The sequence below is a fragment of the Lycorma delicatula genome, chromosome 2 (assembly GCF_047948215.1).
Source record: "Lycorma delicatula isolate Av1 chromosome 2, ASM4794821v1, whole genome shotgun sequence".
Lineage (NCBI taxonomy): Eukaryota > Metazoa > Arthropoda > Insecta > Hemiptera > Fulgoridae > Lycorma > Lycorma delicatula.
The window spans coordinates 157,740,499-157,759,956 of record NC_134456.1 but is presented as its reverse complement, the minus strand read 5'-3'; the positions used below and the strand labels follow the sequence as shown (position 1 = coordinate 157,759,956).

General features: G+C 29.3%; 2 protein-coding genes across 5 annotated transcripts in view; one reads left to right on the top strand and one right to left on the bottom strand.

Moving 5' to 3' along the window:
* The window catches only part of LOC142319344 (uncharacterized), a 91,082-nt gene extending 82,602 nt beyond the window's left edge, over positions 1-8,480 (bottom strand). For all 3 annotated transcript variants that reach the window (XM_075356542.1, XM_075356543.1, XM_075356544.1), the window contains exon 1: positions 8,334-8,480. The gene's annotated coding sequence lies outside the window, so the exon portion shown is untranslated. The remainder of the gene's footprint in view (positions 1-8,333) is intronic.
* A 47-nt stretch (positions 8,481-8,527) lies between these two features.
* LOC142319343 (uncharacterized) overlaps positions 8,528-19,458 on the top strand; it is a 130,929-nt gene continuing 119,998 nt past the window's right edge. Inside the window, exons 1-2 of one of the 2 annotated variants that reach the window (XM_075356540.1) lie at positions 8,528-8,754; positions 18,610-19,009. In XM_075356540.1, coding sequence (XP_075212655.1) covers positions 18,836-19,009 — 174 coding nt within the window. In that variant the 5' untranslated portion in view covers positions 8,528-8,754; positions 18,610-18,835. The remainder of the gene's footprint in view (positions 8,755-18,609; positions 19,010-19,458) is intronic. The other variant, XM_075356541.1, reaches the window with a different exon arrangement.

Below are 19,458 nucleotides of genomic sequence, written 5' to 3'. Positions count from 1 at the left end.
TATGCAAGAACTACCACATGAAAATAAACAAGAACAATATGAAAGTAATGAACTGTAGTAGAAATAACTAAGATGCACCACTGAATGTAAAAATAGGAAGAGAAAAGATTTTAGGACGGTAGAAGAATTTTGTGATTTGGGAAGTAGAATTACTAAAGATGGATGAAGCAGGAGTGATATAAAATGCCAACTAGCCAGGCGAAACAAGCCTTCAGTCAGAAATGTAAAGTGTTTACATAAAAAATTAATTTAAACGTCATGAAAAGATTTTTGAAAGTATATGTTTGGAGCATAGCTTTAAATGGAAGTGAAACTTGGACAATTGGAGTACCTGAGAAGAAAGGATTAGAAGCTTTTGAAATGTGGTGCTATAGGAGAAAGTTAAAAATTTAGTGGATGGATAAAGTGACAAATGAAGAGGTATTGTGGCAAATAGATGAAAAAAGAAGCATTTGGAAAAATATAGTTAAAAGAAGAAATAGACTTATAGGCCACATATTAGGGCATCCTGGAATAGTTGCTTTAATATTAGAGGGACAGATAGAAAGGATGTGTAAAACAAATTGTTAGCGATATAGGATGTAAGAGGTATACCGAAATGAAATGACTAGCACTAGATAGGGAATCTTGGAGCTGCGTCAAATCAGTCAAATGACTGAAGACAAAAAAATGTTAAATATAGGAAGTATGATTGCACTGATAAACATAATTTTTGTTTCCTAACATGAAATACATGATTTTAATCTGTTTTTTGCTGCTGAAAATGAATATGAACTCAGAATCTTTCTATCATCCACTTTTTGAAAAATGTTTAAACTTAAATTAAAGGATTTTTTAATTTTTCAACATATAGTTAGCATTTTAAGCTCCTGTAATGTATTTTTTATATGGTTTAACTTTGTTAACAAAATTTGTAAGCTATAATCAAAGAATACTAGACAAAGAATTAAATCATATCATAGTCACATATTACGACATCATATCTAATACTGAAGGTGAACCTTCATGGACAAGATTAATCATGTCCGTGCAGGTCAAAACATCAAGCTGAAAACACAGCTGTATTGTTTGTATTAAGCACTGGATTTAGGAATGAATTTTGTTCAGTCTTATTGCTGTCTTAAGTTTGTTAATAGTGGTGTCATAATGCCTCGAAATTGTGTAAATGATGTGGATGCCTTTTGTTATGTATGTGGTGAATTTACAGTAAAATCAAAGAGAAAAACATCACACTTTTAGTTAAAAAAGTGCATCACTGTTAGGATTAAGACTGCAAGGTTGGAATTCACTTAAAAAAATACAAAAAGAAATTTCTCAGTACTTTATTGATGAAAATAATTTGGTTTATTGCACTATTATTGAAGAGCTTATGTTGCACTTAGGACAAGTTCATAAACCTGAGGACTGGCGCCTTTTTATAGATTCATCCAAGTATGGTTTAAAACTGGTTCTACTACACAATGGTAACAAATATCCTTTGATACCAATCGCTAATGGTATTAATTTGAAAGAGACATACGATGTGATGAAAGACGTTCTTGAAAAAATAAATTATAAAAACAAAGCTGGAACATATGTGGTGATTTGAAAGTTACAGCTATTTTGTTAGGCATGCTGTTAGGCTATACTAAGTGCAAGTGTTTTCTTTGTGAATGAGACAGCTGAGCTGGGGATAAACTTTATGTGACCAAAGGGTGGAAGAAACGAGACAACTTAACTCCAAATGAGAAAAATATCATTCAAGAGCCCTTAGTTGAATCCAAAAAAAATCTTTTTACCCCTTCTCCATATCAAGCTAGGACTAATGAAAAATTTTGTAAAAGCAATGAAGAAGTATAGTCCCCAATTTTTATATATCAGGCAGAAATTTCCGAATGTAAGTGGGAAAAATTAAAGAAGGAATATTTGTTCGTTCTCAAATAAGAGAGTTGGTCAATGATGATGTATTTAACTCAATGTTAAATAATGTAGAAAGTGTAGCTTGAGCTTCATTTAAAGATGTTTGCAAAAGTTTTCTTGGCAAACAAAAATACAACAATTACCATGATATTGTTAATCAATTTCTTACTTCATACAGAGCTATGAGATGTAATATGTCTTTGAAAATACATTTCCTTCACTCACATCTGGATTTTTTCCCAGACAATCTCGGAGATGTAAGTGATGAACACTGTGAACGTGTTCCACCAAGATATTTCGGTGATGGAAAGCTGCTAAAAGGAAAATGGAATACTAACATGCTAGCCGATTACTGTTGGACATTAATTCAGGATGTGCCGGAGGCTATTTATAAAATAAAAGCATCAGCGAAATCATTCTAGTACCGATATAGCCATGCAAAATTATAAATTTTACATATTTTAACTATATTTTCCCTTAATTTTTTTTGAAGCATAATTTATTTAAAACTAAGCATGATAGAAAAATTGTATTTACAAATCTGTAATGTACACAAAAAAACAATTCAAAAAATGGTATCACACTTTAGAGAAAACATTAAAAAAATTTTTTTTGTCTATCAGTGTTGTTTTTCTGTATTCGCTAAACTTTTTTCAATTCTTTTCCATATCATTTTTAAAATCTTGAAACAAACTTCAAACTCCCACACCACTAAAACCAGACCATTAAAAAAATTTTATTCAATCTCAATGTATTAAAACAAAATTATCTCATGTATTCATTTTTAAATTTTATCTTAGTTCATTCATAACATTTCTGGAAGTCACATTTCAGAATAGTGTTCGTATCACTGTGTCTTTCATAATGTCTTCTTACCTTTCAAATCATGATCCTTTAAGTACTAACTTTACCTAGGGGAAAAATACAATTATAGTAACTATATATGGAGAGTAAACTGCTCAGTTATCTCTGGGAACTGGATGATTCTTTTTTTATTACAAAATTTTGGACTAGATATGAGAAGTTTAAAATTATGGAATTTCCAGATCTAATTTTGGAGGAAAAAACAGCATTCTAAAGATAACAAAACAGTATTTTAATATTAAAGATTACCATTTACCTTCTGAAATATATTTTTGATATCCAACCACAAGGTATTAAAAAAATTAATCACCTTCACTTCAACTCTAAATGGAGTCATGTTGATCGCTTTACAAAGTTTGGCTATTTTCAAATTATTAAATCATCCATTTGTTGTATTACTACATTTGTTATTTAAGTGATGTCGCTGAGGCTTAGCTTACATATTATTTCAGTTTGAGTGTTCTAAGAGTGTACATACAGGTAAAACGTAAAAGTAGTAAACATAAAGTAACACTGTTCAACGCATACATTAGTCATCAGTTATATGATAATACAGTAAAAACTCCCAATATCCATCATATGGGAACAAAAACTTATCCATTATTTAGAGGCATCTGCTATTCAGAAAAATGTGAATACAGTATTACGTTCAACTACTGTACATAAGAAAAACACTTTGAATAGAATAAGAGTATTCTGTATTTATTTCATGTAGATTAAAAATTAAAATTAAAAAAAAAAATTAGTTGCTAATTAAAACGATTTAAAATTCAAGTTTTATTTTATTGTTTTTCTGAAAATAAAACTGTCCTCTGTTCATAGTTGAATAAAAATAAATAAATACTGTAATCAATCAATAAAGAGAATAAAATTACTGTACTATAATAAAATGAAATAAAAATAATAAAAGCTTCTTTTAAAGCATTAGTATGCTTTAAAAAAAGCTCATCAGCATCCGTAACTTTCATTATTGACAGTAACTACTGTAACATCTTTTTTCTGTACTGAATTTTGAAGTTCTGAATGACACCCTGATCAAGCTGTTGATATACTGCAGTAGCATTTGGGAAAGAAATATCAATTTTACATCTCCTAAGATAAAGTTAGGGTCCAAGTATAGTATGACTTTCCAATTTTGCCTTCCCATTCTATGATCAAAACTTAACAATCAGTCCATCATTATGTCCCTCAGACATAAAGAGGTTTTTATTTGAATACCATTCAATTTCTAATAATTTACATTCACACCATTAAAACAACTTGGCTTTGCAGCTTCACTTGACAAATTGAGAACCAACACAACAGTCAGTCTTTTTTTTTATATCTTCTCCTTGTACATTTTTCCTCTTTCTAACACATGGGCAAAGCCCAAAAAAATGACCAATCTCATCATGATTAAAAATGTTTCTTTCTTTCATTATAACTCACGCATATTTCATTTAACTTTTCTTTTCACCAGACACCAAATTCTCATCTTCAGCACCAGCTTCACCAAAACATTTTTATATGAAATGTTATGTCTAATTCAGAATACCTAACCAATCCTCTGATGCTTTAAACTCTTTATAATCAAGTTCTTTAGCAATTTTTAGGGCTTTCTCATGTATCAAGGTTTCGGAGACGAGAAGGTTATTAGTATGAGCCCTGCAAAACCACTCATAAGTCAAATTGTCAACCACTAGGCCTGGCGTTTTAGGAAATGTAAGTTTGCTTAACCTATTATCACTTTCAGTCCATGACTTTACGATATCAAGTTTGCTTTTTAAGATATCACTTCCTGAGTTTTCCTGACATAAAAACTCTTTTGTCATATCACACATACTGGGTTTTCCTTTTTCGTAGACATTTATAACTGCTACATTTTCTCTTAATGTCAAGAATTTATGATTTTGAGGTATTTTATGTTCTTAACGATGATTGTAATGATTTTTATAAAATACACAAAATTGAATGTACACTAAATGTACATATATATAAAACATACTACAAGAAAAAATACAGTACTATTCTGTAACAAAAATATTAAACATGTTCAATCAAAGTATCCAAGTATGCACTTACACAGCTACTGATGACGAAACATGATGGATGATGAATTTATTGAAATCATAACATCAACATCTAGGTGGGAAGTGATACAATTCACAACAAATAAACAAATTAGTCACACTGAGTATAAAATAAAATAAAGAAAATGCAATTTTTATTCGTGCTGTCTGTTTTTCAGAATTGACTGTACAGTTTATGTAGGTAAATTCATTGTCTGCGTCTGCTATTTAGAAGGTACATAACTGAGATGTATTTTATCCATTAACATCACATAAAACTCCTGGGAAATCTAAAGGTGGCCCAATATTGAGAGGAGTCTGTTATTGGGAAGTGGGAAGTTTCACTGTATGACAAAACGTTTAAGATAAATATACAAATGTCTGCAGTACTGTGCTAATGCCTACTTTTTAAAACAAAAATAAATAAGATCAAATTCTTTTTTAACTGATCTTGTAAAGAAAAGAATCTGTAGGATTATTCATAAAACACTAAACAAAAGGGAACTGTAACTCATAATTACAAAATAAAGAATGTTCAAGTAAAACTTAATTTAAAATAATATAATATCGTAAATTTAAAAATGGTACATTTAATGAAACTTTTCAGTTTTAGTCATGAGAAGTTGTAAATAATCTGAACATTTAAGAAAAAAATCAATTTTTATTGTAATTATTTAGTTGCAAAATTTGCAAATTGAAGAGCTAATCTGATTTCAAAACTAGACAACTCAAAGGAAATTTTCACCTTTAGTTCTAACAATTATGAAGGGCCAATACTTCTACGAACAGTTTTCTGCAGAAGTATACTGTACCAGCTGTTGATAATTTCAGACATAGGATATCTTAGTTTTATCAATTCTGGCCCATGTATTACAATGACCAAACCTCACAAGGAAGGAATGGTAGTATCAGAAAATAAAGAAACAAGAATAAAAAATAATTGTGTAATATATCTTAAAGAAAACTAATTATAGCTACATCAGTAGATTGTATAATCATGCTTTCTGAGAACATTGGCCAAAAAATTTAGAATATTTTAATTACATATACATTTACTTACATAAAAGTATGGTGCTGGTTTGAATATAAAGTATCGTATATAGAATACTGTATATAAGTTACATAATACTATATATAAAGATGTCCAGTCGGAAAGATACATGGATGTTGAGATTATTTATCAGCATCAGGAGCATAAGGAAAGAAATTATTTTAAATGAAAAACGGCTTGTAACACCTGACATTCAGATTTTTAAGATTCTAAAGAAATTTATGTTTATACTAAAATAAGGGCTAACACACTTGTGGGCTGACAGCAATACAAAAATACTTTTTATATTACTGACAGCAATATAAAAATATAAAATTTGAATTTATTTATTCATTATGTGGCACTAGTTCAAAATTTGTTTTTCAACTTACAAATAAAAGTATAAGAAATGAACAATTTAGCTCTTTTCACATCTTTACATGTGTAATAATCTTCTTTTTTTTAATTTTACCTTTTATTAATAATTTACCTAATATTGAAAATTTAAACAAAATTATATCCATATTTATATAAAATTCATTAACTGTATAAAATTTAACTCATTAGATTAAGTGATTATTGACTTACCTACAGTAATTTACAGCTATTTTGCACGAAGATTTTCCTGCTCTCTCATTCCACCAAAAAAAAACTTTAAACAGCTATTTTTAATTACTACTTGGTTTTAGATTTTTATTACTATTTTGCAATGAACTTCTGATAGCTGGATAACATATGAAAATTTAACATTTCAAGATAAGGTTAGGGAATGTATAAAAAATTCTTCGATGTTTGACCAATAGAAAACAAAAAAAAAAAATGTAAATTAAAGAAACAGAACATTAAGGTAATCAAACTGCCTAATTAAGGAGAGCATAAAATCAAAATAAAATAATTAAAAGAGATACCTCTGCTATAATTAACAATGATTGAAGTGGAAAAGAAATAATAGTGATGATAAATATAAGATTTGTTGGGTAATTCTGAGCAATTAATTGATCAACTTAAATCTTTTTTATACTTTAATGTAACATAATAGATATGCTTAGGATTAGGAAAATGCATGATCTAAATATTGGAAAAAAGGTGACACATGAAGGTCAAAGTCCACACCTGTTATCAAGTACACTCTAGTCAATTAGCAATCAATTTTGCAAGTTATGGTGACCTCTGTGGAGAGAGGTAAGAATTAAGGTTACAGTTAAAGTTTAAAATTTTGTGGATAGAGGAGAATAACCATAAACTAACCTTAATAATCGTAGAGTCTGACTCATAGCAAGTCGTTGAAGATGACCGACAGTGCTCTTTGTAAAGTGGTTATCTGTCGTTCACATGAATAAGAGCACGGAAAATGTGGTATAGTTTCTCTGCAGTAAATATATTTCTGTTTAAATATAAATTCAGGCAAGTGTCCAATGACATGTTAAGTAATGCCATACCTTGATTATTTATCTCTAATTTTTCTCTACAGAATGGATTAGCATCTTAACGGAGGTCTCAAAACCTCACAAAAGTGAAGGCTAATTGACTAGAATATTGATAATGTGACATGGACCTTGGATGGTTAGCTGCTGTCCAACATTTAGATCTTGTGTTCCATTGATTCTAAGCACGTACTAAGTATGAACAAAATTGAAGTTGATAAATAATTGATCAAAATTACCATTTATTGATGGGAGCTGAGTCTATAATCCAGAAGATGGTTTAATAAATATCTACCAGCTTGTTTCGCACATTAAGACAAAAAGTGGGAATAGGTATACACAAATAAATCAAAACTAATATTTTGACAAAAGTTCACCTTAGAGCTTTTCAGATTTATTTTTTACACATGCTCATGAACAGTTAATTTCATAGATATTGTTACTTCATCACATGAGTATTTAAAAAAAAATTAAAACTTTTTTTTACAAAGTAAAATTGGAAAAAAATGATAAAATTTTATGTTTCAGAAAGTCATTTTAGGGGGTAAGTAAATATATGTACTGCAAAAAGATATATGTGTTATTTTTAATTGTTTACTATTTCTATGTGTTTATCCTGATATAATGTGGTTTGGATTATTTTAAATAACTGTCCTGTATTCTTAAAATTTCTAATGGCCCACAAGAAAGAATCATAAATATTTACTAATTGTAAATCTTCAATAAAGGTGTAACAGAAATCAAATAGCAAAATCCCAAACGTACCTTATGTTTAACTGAAATAAAATACATAAAATCAAGAATTGGATGTTTTCTTTTACAATAGAGGGGTAGAAAACATCCTGGGTATTGCAAAGAATAAGTACAAAAACAACAAAGAAAAACAAAAACCAAAAGGTTTGTAAAATATTTAAGTTTGGCAAGGAAAATATTATACAGGAAAAAGAGCTGCTTGAGAATTAAGATAAATTATTCAAAATGCCAATATTACTAAGTGCTTCAAACGTTACGCTTCGTAAGAAAAAAAACCGAGCCTAATAAATAAATAATAAATTACAAAGCACTTACCTCGGGTAAAAACCATTAGGCCATCCAGGCCTTATAATCCTATATATAATTAATCAATTCATATGATTTGTTTTAGAACTACATAAATTAACAATACGCAAAGGTTAGTCTACCTCATGAATATCCACAAATCTAAGCCAATTCGACTCATCGATTTCATGTCATATGTGGTCGGTCAAACGATTTATGAATTATCGACACAGTGAAGTCGCTGTTCGTATTTAACTTTGTTGATTTTTCATTTGGGAATAAGGTTATTCTGTGTTTTTAAGAAATTAATTTTAAGATTTAAAAAAATTCTATTTTTACAGTACATGTGTATTTCAGTAAGGTAGTTTTAACGTATACAAGTGATTCAACAGTATTAGAACTGTTAGCTGTACCGGATAGAAAGGTTATATTATCGTTTCTTTTAATGGCAGTAAGTAAACATTTTTCTGTTTGTTAGTATCTTTTTATTTTTTTAAACCGTCTGGAACGCCAATAGCAATAATTATCTGGGCTTTCTGTAAAAAAGTAATTAAATATGTTAAGTATTTGTTGTTAACATACATTTTTTTCATAAAGAATTAGACATTCTATTTACTATTCTTAATGTTTACAAATAATGTGGTTTATAATTGTCCATTAATTGCCCTACTATTATCAAAGAGGTTTATGAGTAGCTGCAAATATTCAGCGTATACCTTTCTTTACCCATTTAAGAAAAAAACGCTTATACAAATGTTATTACACATTTTGGTTTTTAATATCTTTAAATGCATCATGACTAGTTAAATTTTATGTTAAAAAAATGATTTGATGGGGATTATCCTTCCATAAATACTTTAACCTTAAAAATAGATCATATTTCTGTTGTGGATTAGAGAGACTTCCATGTGTTTTATTGATACCAGAGAAATAATTAATTAACTGATAAAAATTGAATTAATTGGTATGAAAATGAATTAGCTTGGTCACATTAGATGTAATTCTTCAATAAGAAGACATCAGTAGATAATGTGTAAAATATGTACACAAATCTATTTGTACAGAGTGGCCTCAAACTCCCTTAACATAACATTAATACAGGTTGGTAACACTGTATGTTGTTAGTTGGTTATAAAAGTTAATTAGCTGCTTTCATTTACTCAACAAAGTGCCAGATTTGTTAGAAGATTATATTATTTTCACAAGTCATTGAAAATTTTGGTCCATATCAGTGTTAAGTGCCTGATACAAGAGAGAATTCAGTTGAAGAAAGGCTTATTACTATGATTGTATTAATGTACATTTACAAATGAAAACTATGAAAACCAAAGAAAGATTTGTTCAGTGTTGAAGCTTTGCCTGAGGAAATGTATCTGATAGGATTGTACTTTTCTGAAGTCACCACTTCAGAAAATACCACCTCACCACTTCAGAAAATACCACCTCACCACTTCATTTAATACCTTAATCCACTTGAAAATTATTTTTTTCCTCTGCTTCAATCAATTGTTGTGAAATTAGCTGCCATTTCACAGAAAGATGGAGCTCTAGCTCATATTCAGTTGGAAAGGGACTTTTCAAATGAACATTTTGATTGGAGAACCATTAGGAACTCCAAAATTCAGTATCCATTTGGAAGTCCAGACTTAACAAGTTGTGACAACTTGTCCTTTGCCCTTTGGGGCATAATCAAAGAAAAATCTCCCATTTGTAATTAAGGGTTGTTGATGAGCTAAACGATCTCAGATCCTTCAATATGGATGAGAATGTCTAAATGTACTTGACAACTGATAAAACTGTGCAGACAAAGGAAGAGCACATAAAGGTTTAATTTAAAGTAAGTTTTATGGGTAAAATATATTAAATAAATGACAAACATTTTATGTAGTTCTTTATATGGAAAGAAGCTTCGGCCATGCTGTAGATTTCAGTAATTATTTTATACCAATATTATGTTGTCAGATTTTTATTTATTATTTTTTATCAAAATTTTTCCTGATTAGGTGAGGGCTCAAATTTCTACATTTTTTTTATATGCCCTGCCCTTTAAAAATGCTTTGATCATTTTCGGAATTCCCCCCTCCAAAAAAAAAAAAAAAACACTTAATTTTTTAACCAATGCAGCAAAAATCGATTTATTTTTAATATCCAATAAGAATTAGGTGGGAATATGCATGTTTCAAAATATCAGTAAATATTTATATTAACAATAACCGGTTGGAGAAATAACCCACTAACATGCTCTTTTATACCCGTCATTTTAAACATTCTCATTATTAACATATTTTGCATATTAAAAATATAAGCATTATTGCTTGTAATTACGGATATAAATTATAATCGACTAAACTTAACCTACGGTCGCTAACCTCGATTATTTAACAGTAATGTTTTGATTACTTAAATAATAAACAATTGCAATAATTACTGCATTTATTATTTAAATATTCAAAACATTATTGTTAATTAGTAAGGTTAGCGAGCGTAGGTTAAGTTTGGTTAGAATATATTTATAAAATAAATAAATATATATCATTCTAAGAATGGTAACAATTTATATTTATTGAAGAATTTTGGTAAGAATGGTAATATCTGGTTATTGGGTTATTTCTCCAACCTGGTTATTATTAATGTCAATATTTCTTGCTACTTTCAGTTATCTCCAGGTGAAAAAATTGTAAACGTTTCGTGGGTGAATAACGAAGAACTACCAATTTTTATTTTTGTTTTGAAACATGCATATTCCCACCTAATCAAACGAAAATAATATGTAGAAAAGTTATTAGAATATATATGAAATTAATATCGCAAAATTCATTTTATTATTGCCGTCGTAGAATTAAGTGATTACTAATTCATGATATCAATTGTTGAGCACAAGATAATAATCAATAAGCAGACCAATGTGGCTTAAGAATTGTATGTTGTTAATAAATATACGTGAAATGATAAACACTATTAGTTATGGATTTTCCGAATATTAATTTCCTTTATTTCTGTTACTATTTAATCTTGGAATTGTATACGTTACTATCTCTCGTTCGGAAAATTAATAATAAAGAAAATGGCCATTGTATTTCCGCAGAATAAAAAAATTCTACATTACACTAGAGTATGTAAAAAAAAGCACCAAATGAATTTAAAATTCCATAGTAAAAATGATCGATGGATCTGGAATAGACGAAATTGTCGCAGTGAAATACCAATGAAGAAAAATATGTGGCTTGATAACACTAATTTAACATATGGAAAGGTGATTTTATTCTTCGGAAAATTGTGAAAACCGAAGCGATAACAAACTGCAACTGAATTTACGAGAAATTTGCGCTGATCATCTCTTAAAAAATCCGGGGTCTTGGTATGACAGTGGAGATCGTTACATCAGTCATGTTTTTCACGACGAATATATCGTAGAGGAAGGATGCCGCCAACACAGTGGGTTTTTAGTGGGATTTGTCGGGAAAGCTGCGAATGTTTCATGTACCCACTTCCAAATCGTACCCGCAAGTCGTTGATTGCCAGTATAAAATATTGTATAGAAAAAGGAACTACAATTATTTCAGATGTGTGGAAATTATATGATATCATTTCTAAACTGGAGGGTTATGATTGTCAATATCATACTGAAAATTTTGTTGACCCCACGACAGGAGCGCATACCCAAAAGATCGAAAGTATATGGGGCTTATGCAAAGCACCGTAATAGAAGAGAATGTGTCACGCATCGGCAGCTTCTGGGTTCTTATTTGTTCGATTTTTTATGCCATCAAAGGTATAAAAAAGAAGACCAGTCTGAAATAATTTTAAAGCATATTGGTGAATTTTTTCCAGTGAAATGATTAAAGTAATCGACTAATATTTATTGATTTTTGCTATGATGTGAATAATGAAATTTTGTTTGATTACATGTTTGAATGATAATATTTTCTATTTTGTTTAATTTTGTGTGAATGATAATATTTTCAATTTTTTTTTATTATCTGTTTGAAATATGTATTGTCTTTTTGTTCAGTTGTTAATATTATTATTATTTGAATGATGATGTTTGAATATTGAATTCCTCTGTTACAAATTTTTCTTTCAGTGTATTTTGTTTACATTAAATTTTTATTTTTTATTTTTAAACATGTATATTCCTGCCTAATTCTTATTGGATATTTTGTCGATTTTTTTGCCTATTCTTTGTTTTTTACAAAGTTTTCTTTTTAATTTAAAAGTGAACACAGTTTGAAAGAGAAATTCGAGTATCACATCATAAGTTATTTTTTGAAAAGCATCCTTCTTACATTAAGTTGCATTCTCAGTAGAGTGAATTTGAAAAAGTAAGATTCAGATATTGTAATATTTGTTAATTTAGCAAAACCAGAGCATATAAGATTCCTGGTTGTGCAAACTCTGATATTAGATGCTTCATATTACTCCCCCAGAATTATGCACTTTTTAAAAGTTACATTTTTAAATTTATAGTCAGTTTAGTAATGTAGGTACAAACAAAAGGTCATTACAGAAATAAAGTTAATGTTTAATAACATTTTTGTGCCAGACATTGCTTTATGGGTTGACAGCTTCCTTGTACTGGATAAATGCAAGAGCCATTTTTTTTTGCAGCTAGAATGAAATATGTTAGAAGAGCAATGGGAAAAACATGAAGAGTTCAAATAAGAAATGTGTTTCATTTGTGACCTCCTCCGCTGCATCAAAGACCTCTGATGGAGACAGCAGAGAGGATAGCATTTGGATAGAATGTTCATGCCATGAGAATGAGAGAAGGTAGATAACAAAAGGCTTTGGAGGTTCAATCAGAAGGCATATATGGAAGGGATAAACCAAGGTTGTAATAAGAGAAATTGGACAGCAGTTTAAACAGATGACTACAGAAAATCTTAACTAAATCACTACATTTTTTTTTACATTTGACATTTTGCAATGTTTTAATTTTTGATAATTGAGAAGAGCTAGGGAGATAGAGAGCTTGGGAGCCATATGGACTTCTTTGATATCATTAAAGTTTTAACTTGTACCTTAACATAGAACATGTTTTGCAAAGGAATGGTTGGAATATTCCAATATTTCAGCTTCCTTTATATGACTTAACTGTTGAAGGGCAAGGAGGTCTCATAACTATTAACAGTTAGTATTTTTTTTTGCTCCTCCGTGAATATAGAGCAGGATTTAAAAAAAGAATGATTTGAATTTGCAGTATTTAATTTTTTATAAGACGAGCCAATGGAAATCAAATCTGCTAGAGCCAAGACGTTCAAACCACTTAAAACCATTTAACTTCCTAGATCCTGTTGGTAAATGGGTTTTAAAATGTATGGTTTAAATAGGCAGTATTTCATTTTCATTCATTTAGGGTGCTCAGGAGGAGGATAATGAGTCTGAACAAGGAGCCCTGAACATTTTCAAACTTTTTCTTTTTCCCTGAGGCTAAAATGTCATTTTTTAAAAAGAATTATTGTGTATTAAGGAGGCATGATCGTCTTGTGTATATTCAATTTCTTTCTTATCCTCTAAAGTAGGATGCATTTTGAAAAAGAACAGTTTGATTGCCCAATTTATTTCACTTTTCATTAATTAAGGGAAACTTGGAAAGCTAAAGAATCTAGTGAAAAATAGGTTTGAAGCTATTTAATATTATTTAGTTTTGTTGTGATACATTTGAGATGTTGGTTTATATCGATCGATGGTAAGCAATATTGATAGTAACAGTAATGTGAAGATAAAAGAAAGATAACAGCAATGAAATATATGAGAATCCTTGTTATAGTTATGAGTTCTTGTTTCAGTTATTAAAATTTCATTTAAGAAGTAAATTGCTGGTTGTTAATGTGTATATTTATTTAAAGAACTCTGTAACAGGTTATGACTGCGAACAGACATATAACCGCGAATGGATATATGGAGGTAGTGGAAATTTTGTTTAGTTGTGACCACTTGGATAACAATATGGAATAACAGCAATTTGTGAAGTTAAATGAAAATAACTGGAATGTTTGTAAATTCCAGATGAGAGTAGTTTTTATAGCTAAAGATCTTTTTGACATTACCAATGAATATATACAAAAATAAAATGCTATATCTGAAGTTGAACACATTGAAATCATAATTAAGGTTGCAACTACAGATGGAAGTTTAGAAAGAAGGTTGTAACTACAGATGGAAGTTTAGAAAGAAGTGCCCTGACCATGAACATACATAGTCTTATGAATAAAAGACAGTTTTAAAATTCATAAGTATGAAGATGAAAAATATGCTATATATATCTGATTTAAGGATAAATCATTTCTCACAAGATAAGGCTTTGGATGATTGTTTTTATTTGAAGTCGGATGCGTATGAAGCACAATTAATCTACAAGAAAACAAATCAAGTTTGTGCATTGGCTAAACTCAAATCAAATTCTTCGCATGATGTTTAGCTTGGATAACTAGAATTTTGTAGACCAAGATGATTGTTGTATGACTAATGATGGCCATACTGAACTCAAATATAAAATATTTAATCTGGTGGCAAAAAAGTTTGGCACATTAAAACACTTTTAAAATTTTGTTTTTAACCAAAATGGTATTATTATATGTGATGATAAAAATGAAACCTTGTTCTGTAAAGCCTGCATGCTGGAAAAACAACATCGTGACTCATTCAAATGAAGTAATTCACAGTCAACTGAAGTTGGAAACCATAATCCATCCTGATATCTGTGGTCCTATGGACGTTAACTCAATAGGTAGTGGTTCTTGTTACGTGTTTTTATTGAACGATGACTATTCACATTATAAACAGGTGTATTTTTTAAAACATAAGCATGATGTTTATGATAAGCTTGATATTTTGTGAAACTGTGAAAATGAAATGGGTCAGAAAATCAAAATCTTAAGAACAGGTAATGCAAAGGAGTTTGTTAATTGTAGTGTGAGAAAACTTTTGACCCAGCAAGGAATAGAACGTCTGACTACTGTTTCTTATAATGCCAAACAGAATGGTCATCAGAACGAGAAATGTATGTGATTATTGAGGCAGTTAGAAGAATGATGGCAATAAAACATCTCAGCAAGTCATGTTGGGCTGAAGTAGCAAATACAGCTGCATATCTGATTAATAAAACTGGGACAAGTACAGTTAAAGGTAAAATACCTTATGAATTATGGAATAACAAGTAAAATTTTGATTAAAAAAAAATAAAACCACTGTTTGATACAAAAGTGTGGGTGCATATACCAAAAGGGGAGAGAAAGAAACTTGATCTTAAAAGAAGAAAGGGAATCTTTGTAGGTTATGGTGAAAGTACAAAAGAAGTAATGTTAGAAAGAGCTGTTATTTTTGCTCCTTTTTTGATTGTAATGTCAACATGAAGAAAGAAGAATCTATATCTGAAGTTGAACACATTGAAAGCATAATTAAGGTTGTAATTACAGATGGAAGTTTAGAAAGAAGTGCCCTGACCATGAACATACATAGTCCTACGAATAGAAGACAGTTTCACCCTAGGGATTAACTGCAGCCTCCAGTTAAATATAATGATTATGAGATTGTTAGTATGACTGACATTGAAGAACAAACATCATAAAAAGAAGCTAAACAGTCAGTTTTTGCTAAGCAATGGCAGAATACTATGGAGGTTGAGTTAGTCATTAGCTGAAAATAATACATGGGATGTTATTGATAAGCCAGAAATGTGACATTATTGACAGCAAATGGATTTATAGAATTATCAAAGCAAAATAATTCAATTTACATCAAGGTTAGTTGCCAGAGGGTTCATGCAGAAAGGATCAATATATGATGTTTATTCTTCTGTTGCCAAATTAGGTATAGTTAGATTAATATTAGCTGTTAGTGTAAATTTTGATTGGCCTGTTATGCAAATGGATGTCTGTTGCGCCTTTTTGCATGGCGAACTGATCGAAAATGTATTTATGCATTTATCTGGAGATTGTAGTTTACCAAATGATAAAGTGTGCAATTAATGATATAAAAAATTCTCCCAAATGCTGGTATGATAAATTTCATGAATTCATGTATCTTAGAATTTTGTGAAATCAAATAATGATTATGGGGTTTGTATCTCAGGATTATTCAAAATTTAAAAATCTATGTAGTTATTTATGTTGATGATTTAATTATCACAGGCTCAAATAGCAAAAAATTAATGTTTTTAAGAATGAAATGATGTGTAAGTGTAAAAAGAACAATTTGGGTCAAATTTCATATTATTTAGGTATTACTGTGGAATAACATTTAAAAATATGGTACAATATTTTTGAATCACAATAATTATCTAGAAAATGTACTAAAATGTTTCAATATGTTAGATTGTAAAACTGTCCCTACTCCAATGGATGATAATTTTTATTATAATCATTTTAGATAAACCAGAAAATTCTGAGATATAGTAAAAATTCTACTGCTGATATTATCATAGGTTTTTTAGATTCTGACTGGGATGTCAGCAGTGGACATTATAATAAAACTTTTAATTGTACTGTGTCTTGGTGTTCAAAGAAACATTTTTGTATTGTCTGCCTTCCATTGAGGCAGATTATGTACTCCCAGTCAATGTGTCTGTGAGGCTTGTTGGTTTCAAAATACTTTTATTATATGTAACAGAAATGCAAGTGATTTAGATGTACTTTTATTTGAGGACAATTTTGTTTGCTATTCGAATTAGTAAATCTTGCTAGTAGCCAAAAGAGTTAAAAAAGCACATTGACTTTAACTATAATTTTATTCAAGAGAAAATTAAGCAAGGTATAATAAAAGTATCTTATGTACCATTGAATATTCAAGTGGCTTACATACGCACTAAGTTCTCTGTTATGTGTCATTTGAAAGATTGAAAAAGTTAATGTTAAATGAGAAGTAAGAAATGATGTTTCTTTTTATTTTTGTTGATGTTTTTAAAGTTCATTGTGTTTTGTTCTTGACATGTCATGTTATGATATATATCTAATGTAATATTGTTATATTTGAATGTATTATTTTTGTTGTAAACATTTCAATTGAGGAAGGGTGTTGTAATACAATCGAGATTGGTTTGCATCGATCAATAGTGAACGACCATCAATAGTAACAGTGGTGTAAAAAAAAGCAACATTGGAAAAGAATACAGTATGAGAGTTGTTTTTGTTTGAGTTATTAAAATTGCATTTAAGAAACAAACATCTGGTCGTCAATGTGTGTATTTATTTAAAGCACTCCACAACAAGTTTCTTGCTTTCTGTAACGATAGAAACTGTTTTACTTAAGAATATTTTGGATATCTTCTTATTTAATTTTTGTGTATTAAGGGGGTATAGAGGTTGGAGCAAGAAGACCAGTTTCTTTGACATAATTTTCATCCTTGTTCCTGAAGATAGAATGCATTTTGTAATAGAATTATTTGAATATCACAATATTTTAATCTTTGTAAATTTAAGTTGGTCAAGGAAGTTTAGGGTGTCTGGTAAAAGCAGCCAGACTTAATGATACTATTAATTTTTTTTATCCCTTGACCAGGACAATGTTTTCTTGAATAGATGTCTAAATATTTCTTCGCTGCTTTTTTTTTTAATTAATGGGAACTAAGGGAAATAATGGATCTGGGAAGCAAGGAACTCTGAACCATTTGGACAACATTAAGGCCTCATTAATACAACATCAAAGAACAAGAGATTGGGAACCTCTTCCCCCAGAGCTAAACTTGTTTAAAAAAAGTAGTTAAAATATTTGTATATTAATAAATAAATTATTAATTATAATTAATAAATAAATATTTGTAAATTAGTAGTTAAAAGCAGTATTTAAATTTGTTTCTGTGTTACTGTTAGAGGTGGTTTCCTGGGGGTTAGAAGATTTTGACCATTATGAAATCTACTGATGATCTGCTGCAGGATCCTAAAAATCAGACCTCATGTTTCCTCAAGTTTCATGTTCATGTGATAAGTGGTTTTTTTCATAATCACACTAATTTATTTATTTATATTAATAAATTGTGAAGAAATTCCAAAGGAGAGCTAATAAGGTGGCACAGGTTGGATGAAGTAATTATTCATGACACTTGGAAAGAAATAAGCTTTTAAACAGTTAAAAAGATTTTTCTGATTGATTCAATAGTTCCTTAGATTTGTCCTGGTGTATAAATTCTGGGTATTTGTGTACATATAGATTATAATTTTGTTATATCATTGCTGTTAAAAATATTTATATATAACATATATCATTTTCTTAAAAAAAACAATTGTAGTGAAAACATTTTAGAAGATAAATTCTCTGTTGTGTCTAAAAAAATGTAGTTCATTAATTTTTTTATATTATTTTGTTTCAGGAAGAAAGTTATTTCAAACATTTTTACTGTTAATTTTCTTTAACTAAATAAAGGTAAATTAATTTAGATAAAATTCTTCATGTGTGGATCAATTTTGATGAGTCACTTTTTCACAGTTTGAGTGAATGTTGCATTTTATAATCTGCTGAATAGCTTGCAAAAGTTAATGAATTGCATATTTAAAACTGTTTTTTATTTACATCTGTAAAATACTGAATTTTATAAAATGGCATCTAAAGCTAAACATAATACAGAGAAAAAAATATATGTTAAATGGATTATGAATTCATTCTCTTCATTAATGGGATTCTACAATTATGTAAAAAATCAGAATTATGGACAAATTGTCACCTTAAATTATGCTCATTTAACATCGCAGTCGAAACCATTTGTTGTTTTGGTAAGTATTGTTATTATTATTTTTGTTGTTTTACTCTTCTTTTTCTTTTTACAATCCTTCTTCTTTCTCTTTAATTCTGGGTTTTCCTCTCCTTTCTTCTTTCTCTTTAATTCTGGTTTTTCCTCTCCTTTCTTCTTTTAACCAACATTATACCATAATATATATATTCAAAACCATGACTGATTAGTCTTACGAATGGGGGTATAAACTTGTACATATTTATGGTTTTTATAATATATATTTGTACCTTCACTAGAATTAGTTATGGTTTCTCTCTTCACAATTTTTTTTCTGTAAAAATGGGGGATAAAGAGAGTTAAGTTGAATTTTACTGATTTTTTTCTAGATATTCTCCATTATTTATGTAGGTTGGGATTCCTTTCTTATTCTCATGTCCTAAACTTTTTCTGTTGTGAAATCTTTCTTCATAAATTTTCCTTTTTATTTTT